This window comes from Chaetodon trifascialis, chromosome 15 (assembly GCF_039877785.1).
Source record: "Chaetodon trifascialis isolate fChaTrf1 chromosome 15, fChaTrf1.hap1, whole genome shotgun sequence".
NCBI classification, from domain to species: Eukaryota; Metazoa; Chordata; class Actinopteri; order Chaetodontiformes; family Chaetodontidae; genus Chaetodon; species Chaetodon trifascialis.
This window is the reverse complement of record NC_092070.1, coordinates 15,909,748-15,919,710: the sequence shown is the minus strand read 5'-3', so window position 1 is coordinate 15,919,710 and position 9,963 is coordinate 15,909,748. Positions and strand designations below refer to the sequence as shown.

Genomic DNA, 9,963 nt, shown 5'->3' with positions numbered 1-9,963 from the left:
ACATGTTTAAGCTGTATAGTACTGCAGGTTGAGAAACATGGAAGATGTGAAATGCCAAAAACTAAACTAAGTCTCTTGTCAGGCCCTTGCTTGCAGTGTAATATTGGCTTTTCTTTTAACTTTCTTTTTGCCACAAGAGTACCATTAGTTGACAGATGCTGCCAAGGGTTTAAGAATACATCTGACAGACACAAAATGCTAAGCAGTTTGTTGTGCCATTAAAACTCTGCAGAAATCTCTCCATATAACAACCTCCTGACAAGCACTGGCTGCTCAAACACACACACACACACACACACACACACACACACACACACACACACACACACACACACACACACACACAGCAATTGTCAAATGCAACTTGGCGTGACAGTCCTTGTAAAGACAAACAACATGATACATCCCAGCTTTCTCTTTACTGTCTAACCCACCTTCACTTCAGATACAGAACTTGAGATGGCATTCGCACACACCAGTGCAAACACCAGTATACCAGTTTGAGGGATAATGAAAATTAGCTTACCTGTAAGAGGCTGGACAACACTCATACCTGCACACAGGGGTGGAGCTGGTGGTGGTGGGGTGGTGAAGGGCTGAAAAACATGGACACGGCCTTATTCACAGCATGCTGAAGAGATGTCTAGTGGACTTGATGCCATAATGATGTCCAGCTTGGAGAAAATCAGGGAAATAGAATGGATGTGGTGCTATTGACTACTATAACCATCACAGGCCTGCACCCCTCCATAGATTGAGTTCCTTGTTTTACCTATGGAGGACAAAACACGCTCAGGTGGAGCGTGTGGGATTTTCACCGCGCCTAATTCGAGCGCTTCTCTGCGTCTCTGCGCTCAGTGCTGCCTCCGACGGCTGGGAGCTAAGGTGAAGATGACGGTGGAGGATGGGGGGTTGCAGTGTAAGCTCGTGGCCACCAGCCGAGTGGGTGGCGTGACTGAACTGGGTCACGGGGCTGCTTCAACTTTGGGATTTACCTCCAACCCAGAAGGCTCACAGCGGTGGGAACGCTGCATAACAAGAAAGGCAATTAGAAAGATAAATTCCCTCCAGGGTCAAAAGTGACATTTCATTTGTGTAACTTCACTAAACAGATCACTGCTCATTATTTTGATGTTTGGCACATTTTGAAATAATTCTTGTGAGCATTTCCTGTTTTTCACAGTACATTTTTATTCAATGAGAAACTTGTGAGAAACGAGTCGAATTTTGCCAAAACACGGAACCAGCGTTTCGGCTGAATTATTGAAAAGAAAAGTTGCATTACGCCTTGATCCCGAAGCGCCCAGAGGAGCTACAGTGTTTCCATACTGACATATGATTTTCCATCTTATCAGTATGTTCAAGAAGCGCTGCGTGTGCGGCTTTGACGCTCAATTAATTTCATGAAGATGCCATCCGAATGTGCGCTCTGTTTAACTTGGCTCCATCTGTCTGCAGGACCGGACACGTGTATCACAGGAGGCAGCCTCTCTTTCGCTCAGAGGTGAGCCTCTCCAGCGCCTCCTCAGCACCGTTCGTGCTCGTCCTTTAACACATCCGCGCTCCCCAGCTGGAGACAGTCACGGCGCGCCATCACACCAAGAGCGCATCGGAGCTTTGAGCAGAGCAGAGCGAAGCAACTGGCGTTTGTTTTACCAACTTGTCCTTTTCTCCACGCATGTAACGCAGGCTGCATTGTCGGATTGTTTAAAGGGGGAAGTCACATTGCAGAGAGATTTTCCTCTTCGACTGAGACGAACTTGAGGAATATTTGAAGATGAAGATGAATCTGTCATAAACACTTTCATCCCTGCAGAAGTGGCGTATTTTACAAATAGTGAGATTAAATCTGGTTGCAGGTAAGATGATACTTTTGTTGACTTCTAGCACAGCTCTGGCTGGTGAATTGGCACAAATGCACATATCAGTAGATGTCCAAAGGTTAATGTGATTATTTCATTCCAATTTACCAAACTGAACATGTTCAATAACATGTCTAAAGCACCACTCACTGCAGTGTGTCCCAGTCTGCAGTTTCACTGTTGACTGCTGAAATGGTGATTCTTGCATGTGTATTGAAACAAATGTGACCACAAAATCCTCAGCTGGCAGAGTTTGCTAACATTGCTAATTAAATTCCTGACTTGACCTCATCCTCTCTTTATTTTCCAAAAGCTGGAGTTACACGACTAACCATGAGCTTGTACTAATTTATTCAGCTGAGTCCACCTCCAACGTTTTCGCTGCTAAAAGCAAAAGTTAGATTCAATTCATGGCCTTGAGCAGTAAAAATAGACAAATGCCTCATGAAAAAAAACTTTTTCATTTCACCAGTTGTTCTCATGGCGAACCACATTCACTTTCTTTTGACTGTGCACAGGATACCTGTTGCACAGTATGCACGATGCCTCAAACACAGCAAGTTAACAGAGCACAAAAGAATATTTCATAACAGTGACGAAATATAAACAGTGATCAGAGACTGAGTGCTTCAAGAGAGCATTGTGTTTTATCCTGGTGGTCTGTTTCTGTAGGAGTAATTAAGCATCATATGTTTATCTTATGCAACACAAATGGAAGATGTTTCTCTCAGTGCTTTTCCAACTGTTACCTTACACAATATTCTGTTCATCCACCTGACTCAGACAGTGCACAAACATGGACAAACAGGCTATATTTTCACTCGGCTGAAACATTTGGTTGCCTATTCACGGAAAAAAAACAAGACTCCAGACATGGTCCGCCCTATCCTGCATCCATGGTGAAAATGATAAACCAGCAGGATAAAAACCTCTTATGTTATTGGCACCAAACTAAGTTGTCAGACCATGTTTGCATCCTGTGTACTGGCAGTGACAAGCACTTCAATCTGACTGTGGTGAGGCTATTGGCAGTGCAGTGATTCCCCTCATTCAATTACTTAGCTTGGGATTAATTTACATCCATGCCCACCCCCTAATAAATTGAAAAAGGGGTGTCAGCAGAGAATTCAGTGTAACCTGTCGCAGCTGATCATATGAAGGGCAAGCATTTCCACAGGGAGAGCTTATGACTGTAGGGTGTGCAGAGTGATTTCCCTCGGTAGCAATTCCTGACCAAGCAAACACACAAGAGACCTCTCAGCCTCAGGTAGAAAGGACTGCCTGAGACCCTCTTTACATGTGCTATCAATCGGGTGTCCTCCCAAGCAAGACGGTTCAATACAAAATGCATAAAATCCTAAGAGAAACTGGAAAAAGTGCATTTTCTTTTTCAAAAAGACATGAGGTACTGTAGCATCTAAAAGAGAAGCCTTTGTTCTGACTGATGGCATGGACTTGTGCTGTAACAGAGACTACTGTGCTGTGTCTCATCGCTCATGTGCACAGTGTTGCAATGCAAAAATGCCATGTGATAGCCATCCATTACATTCAAATCAACTGGTTCAATACAAAAATCCACCCGCAAGTGTCCTGAACAGAGGGAGGAGAGATCACGTACAATATCTGATCAAGATGATGACTATGGATTTCACGTTACTTCATGTGGAAAACATAAAATCCATATCAAAATTCAAGTGGGGTGACTTTTTTATTCTCTGTCAGCTCAACAGAGGACTGTAAAAAATCATTTACAATAAAAAGGTTATTTCAGTATATTTCATATCTGATGTAAGTCTTTATGTGCACAGGTGAGATGCCATAATCCACTGAGACAGTGAGGTATCATGGACTCCTGGATCTTCCCATCGTCCCCTCCGAACCTGTCGGAGCACCTCATGTATGACAGCTTCATGCAGGGCAATGAGTCTGACTTCCATGGGAACTACACAGACCATAGCCTCAACAAAACCAGCACGGTGGTCATCACCTGCATGTACTTTCTGGTTTGCACTGTGGGGCTCTGTGGGAACGCCCTCGTCATCTACGTCATCCTGCGCTACGCCAAGATGAAGACAGTCACCAACATCTACATCCTCAACCTGGCAGTGGCTGACGTGCTCTTCATGCTGGGCCTGCCGTTCATCGCCATCCAGTTGGCGTTGGTCCACTGGCCGTTCGGTCCTGTGCTCTGCAGGGTGGTGATGACTGTCGATTCCCTGAACCAGTTCACATCAATCTTCTGCTTGATGGTCATGAGCATTGACCGCTACCTGGCTGTGGTGCATCCCATTAAGTCCACAAAGTGGCGCAAGCCACGCATGGCCAAGACTATTAACATAGCAGTGTGGGGGGTGTCACTGATGGTTAACCTGCCAATCGTGATCTACAGCGGCATCATCACGAAGCACGACGGCTGCTTCTGCACCATCGTGTGGCCTGAGCCTCAAGAGGCCTACTACACAGCGTTCATGTTCTACACCTTCATCCTGGGCTTCTTCCTGCCCCTCATGGTCATCTGCCTCTGCTACCTGTTCATCATCATTAAGGTGAAGTCCTCAGGCATCCGCGTGGGCTCCTCCAAGAGGAAGCGCTCAGAGAGGAAGGTGACTCGGATGGTGTCCATCGTGGTGGCAGTGTTTGTCTTCTGCTGGCTGCCTTTCTACGTCTTCAACGTCACCTCGGTGACGGGAACCATCAGCACCACTCCCATCTTGAGGAGCACCTTTGCTTTTGTGGTGGTTCTGGGATATGCCAACAGCTGCGCCAACCCCATCCTCTACGCCTTCCTGTCGGAAAACTTCAAGAAGAGTTTCCAGAATGTTTTATGTCTAAAGAAGGTGGGTGGGCTGGATGAGGTTGAGCGCAGCGATAGCCGGCAGGATAAGTCTCGCATGATGAATGACCCCACAGACACCCAAAGTACCCTGCTCAATGGGGACCTTCAGACCAGTATCTGAGAGGAGCAAGGACGTGCACATTAATGTTTTCTTTTTGCTGTTGTGGCTGCATAAAATTGAGTAACCCGTAATTGCTTATGTTTGCCGTTGTTTTTCAGTCCTGTTCCTGGCCAGGACCAGAACTGAAAAACACTGAGCTTGACCAAATTAAATCTCCATATCATCCAAACTTTGATAGGCATACTGAACCTCAGCGGGACATAGAGGTGGGGGGCCCAGAGCTGTATAAAAACAACAACTCGCACATACAAAGCGATGCCCTTCGCCCTTTGTCATTTGACATTGTAGCATCCAAGCTTACCATTGCTGCCACTGTGTGAGGGCTCCGGGTGAGTCTTTTGAAGTTGTGGAAATGATTCATTAGGAGTGGGATGCTGTGTGAATAAAAATCTCCACATATCCTTCCGAACAATGCGCAGCTTGTCACTTTTCATCACGTCACGCAGTAATACCTTACATTGTGTTATCACATAAACCAATCTTAGTTCGCTTCAAGTCCAAGCCACAGTCCCTCAAAATGTCTGTGCACGTCCCTGTAGAGGAAAGTTGTAGGACTCCCCCTTATGGACACACCCTCTCTCTGAATGTAATAACAGTCAGCTCTTATCAACGCATGTAAGGTCACATCCGAGAGGAGAGGACATTATTAAATATTAACCCAAGAGTTCACAGAGGAACATGTACCTTGTTAAAAGAGGACAAAGCAAAACAGAAATTAAAAATAAAAGCATGTGGAACTGCTCTGGTCCTGTACGTGCATTTGGCACACTGTTGGGTTCCCCTGGCTGTAAACAAACCCATTTTAACATAACCAGAAGTTCATACATCTGGTTGCTCTGTGCTGTAAACGAAATATGTCTGACTGTTTGTTCTTTATATTGACTCTGAGGTAAGGTAGAACAGACACGAACGCCCACTGGCAAATGGTCCCCTGGGTGACATGAATTTTCCCTGGAAACCCTGGATTATAGACATAGTTTACAACAGAGGACATGTGCCAAGTTTCCACAGTCATTAATTAAATTAAAAACTTAACAGTGTGTTCATATGCTGTAAACAACATACTGTTGTTAAGACCTGACAACCTTATCGTTCCTCTATTTTTGTTCCAGGTGATTTTTCTTGGAGGCTGGTTTGACTGTAAATAACTGTACAGTAAACAGGCAGAGAGACTGTAAGACTGTAAGTCAGAGGATTTTATATTTAGTGTCATTTAGATATGAAACTCTAAATCTGTGAATAAGACACAGAAGGTAATGAATGTCTGTGCCGTTGATTTTTGTGTCCTGTAAGTACAACAAGTTGGATTCAATGTGTGACTAATTTTAACGTAAATGTGAATAACAGTATTCAGTCAGCGGGCAAATATTTTGTACTGTGTCACTCGCTGCTTCATTATAGTTACATGCATAATCTATATTCCATTAATAGCACTGGTTTGGTCGATGTACCGAGCCAGCCTCTAACCAAAGTGCTGCTAAGATGTATAGAAACTCTACTACAGTGTTGTATAGTATTAATGTCACAGTATGCCTGTTTCTACTGGACTAAATTTCTGTTGAGAGCTGATCTTTGTGATGACTTATTTATCATTATTTATGCAAATCATGTAATAATGTTGCTGTCATTGTTTGCAATTGTTACAGTATCTGCTTTTATCAAAAATGCCGAGTGCATGATTCTAAATTATTCAGTATGAGCGCTGAGTCAGCCTCAACTTGCTCTCATAATATTTAGCAAATTAGTGATTTACTCCACCTAACTGGGTGGAGATTTAAGCAGCAGATGGGTCACTATCCTGGAAGTAGCGCACTGAGATTTAAGTAGTTTTATTGTTATAGTTTTCTGTGTTGTGTTACAGAAAACACTTTGTTAGCTGTCTCTTGTGTCCTTTCTCCTCTGCTTCTCTATTTTCTTTGACTATCCTATAAGGGATTTAGCCTGTCTCATGCTGCCTCCCATTGCAAGCTGCTTGTAAACACTTCGTATGCTGACACCAACCCATCCTCCTCTCATAAGCTGTGGCATTTGGGAGGCCGCATTTCAAGTGTCGTTTCAGTTGCCGGGTATTGGAGACACGTGGATTTGTGAAGGGCTAGAACACTTATCCTCAAGAGGCTCTGGTGTTCCTTTATCATCACCGCTGTGCTGCTCCGGGGGTCCACACTTCACCCTGCCATCCTGTGACTCCTTGTCTGTCGCTGTGGTCAGATTACCATCTATAGAAGTTATTAAACCTTTATCCGACATGTAAAGGTCCCCTCATATGCACCAAAGCCAGTGACAGATTATGACCAATGTGCAAAGAGTGTGTGTTTCATTGATCTCAGCCTGCAAGATGTAATATTGATTGATATTTAAATATTCAACACATACAAAACACTCCAGGCATGTTGTTTTTACTATGTGTATATAACCTCCTCATGTGTTAGTATTGCATAATACACAGATGTGCGCAAACATGCACACTGTGAACCTTCAGCCATGACTAATCAATTTCTATATCCAATCTCTGCCTCTGCAGTATTGCCGAATTTGCTGCCTGGACTGTAACTGAAGACACCTCTAGTGTCCTATATTTCCATAGCAACAGTGACCAAGAGTGTTGGCCCCATGGTTACATTAATTAGCATGATAATGATAATAGAGAGATGGCTCTGAGCATGAATTATGAACGTAGCTCAGATGACTGATGCATTAAGACCGCCATCTACGGAGCTGTGGAAGCAAACACCTGTTAAATTAATCCTGGTTAAAACGTAGTTTGCGTGCTCAGTATCATCTGTTGTCGTCATGATGATTCTGGAGTTTCCTTACAACAATGCTTGTAGTTCATTTTTCATACGTTAAAACTACATTGCAGATTTTCTACTTGTCCTGTCTGTGTTTCAGTGTTTTTATGATCGGCTTTCTTTGAATTGCTCAAATGCTATGTCTCGTGAGCTTTGGAAAACTACAACCGTTAAAGGTTTCACTGTTTCTGTAGAACGTTTGCATCATGTATGTTATGGTTTTTTTGTGCGATTGTACTGAAACATCAAATTCGATGGAGCAAACAAAAGTCGTGTGTAGTTGTGCTGAAACTAAATAAAGTTAGTAATAACTGCAGTTGTGGTGTAATGTTGTGGAATGTCCTTCTCTATGAAAAAATAATGCTAAAAGATAGAAAATAGTTCAATAACAAGGCCAATTAATTAATGAAAAATGTTTTAATTAATAGCAAAATGCTGTGTTTACATTAAATTAAACGTTTGTGTTTTCTACATGACAATTCTTTCCAAAATAATTACAAGTCATCACAAATCACACATGTACAAACTTAACCTTGCCACATGTAATCTTTTTGGTAATATTAATTGATCCTAATTACTGGATGAATGTGCAGCATATCATAACAAAAGTATCAAAACACTTTTTAATGCGAGACTTGCTCATGAAGGTGCACAAATTCCTTTTATTTACATGTTTTCCGTCTGGAATGTGTTCACATGCCTGCATTGCACACAGTCCTGAATGCAGGTTGGATTTTTTTTTTTTTTTTTTTTTCTTTCAGACCTCATCTGAACTTCCCGGGTTGACCACAAAGTGGCACCATAATCAAATGCATGACTAGACCTGCTCCGAGGCCAGAAACACAACACTGAGTTATAGTAAAAAAGTGAGAGTGCATGTTTGCATGTTCCGCTGTATTCAGTCCGTCAGCTCTTGGTAAATATAAAGTCCTGTTTCCTTTGCAGTGCTTTGCTGCTCTACCATGACAGCAACAGAGGGCAGCCAGCTTCCAGCACTGCTCATGGAGCTTGCGCAAGTCAGCGACGCTACAGCCCTTCAAGTCTGGCAGATATATTGTCCTAATGAAGGGAAGTGTGAATGGAGCAATGAGACAAAAGACAGCACATACACATTCCAGTTTTGTTCTGAGTTTAATCACTGAAACGGATAATGAAGCTCTCCTCTTCCTTTTCGTTTCAGCTGCGTCCCTGAATGTCCTTGGGTGGCCTTTACTGCTCCATGATACATCAAATCCATAGTGCGAGCATTACACAAGTCCTTGATTTTACTTTTCAGAAACCCACCGTCGCCCTCTAGCCGAGGTTCTGCAGCAGACCAAAGGATATGCATGTTTGTTTGCAATTACAGAGCAGCTAAACAACCAGGGGGTTGTGGTTTCATGTGGCATTACTTTGTGATAGGTTAGAGCCCTCATCTTATACATGAGTGGATTTTTTTTTTGTTATTTTTTACACACACACAATCAGTGATATTCAAACAAAACAGACCACAACACCCTGATGTGTATGTGCATTATCTAAAGTCCGACTTGACAGCATACTGATTGAACAGAGCGCTGGGTTTGCTGCACTGCGGAGGCAAGACACACCACGAACCACACCGGTCTACACCAGCCGCACAGTTGCCATGGAGAAGATTAACACTGATGGATTCAGAGCCAGGCTGTGGTCGCACAGCGCCCGTACACGTGCGACGTGTTTTACCCTCTATGCATCTCACACAATCGTCCTCCCATCCCCACAAAAATCACGATGGGCACCGGGCCTTGAGGCGTTACTGAGGGCAATTTTTCACATATTATAAGATCATGAGAGCCCAGTTGCATGCAATGTTGTTAAATGGGCTTCTTTTTTTTTCCTTTTTTTTTTATATATTTTTTTTGCACAGAGCATTCAAGGTGTTCAATGAGGAGAGACCACAGCATTGTCGCCTATTATATATAGGACCTCGGGACCCTGGAGCTCACGCATCGAGTCTTCTCTTCAGAATGCCGCACGAAACCCAAAGCTCACATTCAACATACAATTCATAAACAGCAAAAAAAGGTGAGCCAATTTAATCATCACCGCCATTATACCAACGATTCCACAAGAATGAAAGTATAATAATACGTCTAAAAACATTTCCAGTACCGGGACAGCGAAGGACATATGACTGTACTGAAAACTTAAAAAAAAAAAAAAGACAGAACAGTAAACAAAAATTCAATGAGTTGCTAAAAAAAATATATTCCCTGCCCTCAACCAGACTTAAAAATGAAACAATCAACACAGTAAATAATGGAACATGAGCACACTCAGGTCCAAATCTGCTTAGTTTCCATGGCAGCACTTCCCCAGCAAACGGCAAAG

At 43.1% G+C, this 9,963-nt stretch overlaps 1 protein-coding gene across 1 annotated transcript; it reads left to right on the top strand.

The window, feature by feature from the left end:
* The first annotated feature begins 3,706 nt into the window (after positions 1-3,706).
* Positions 3,707-5,184, top strand: LOC139343426 (somatostatin receptor type 2-like). The gene has a single exon (XM_070981082.1). It carries the CDS (start codon positions 3,707-3,709, stop codon positions 4,817-4,819), a length of 1,113 nt encoding a protein of 370 aa, XP_070837183.1. The 3' UTR covers positions 4,820-5,184.
* Positions 5,185-9,963: the final 4,779 nt, after the last annotated feature.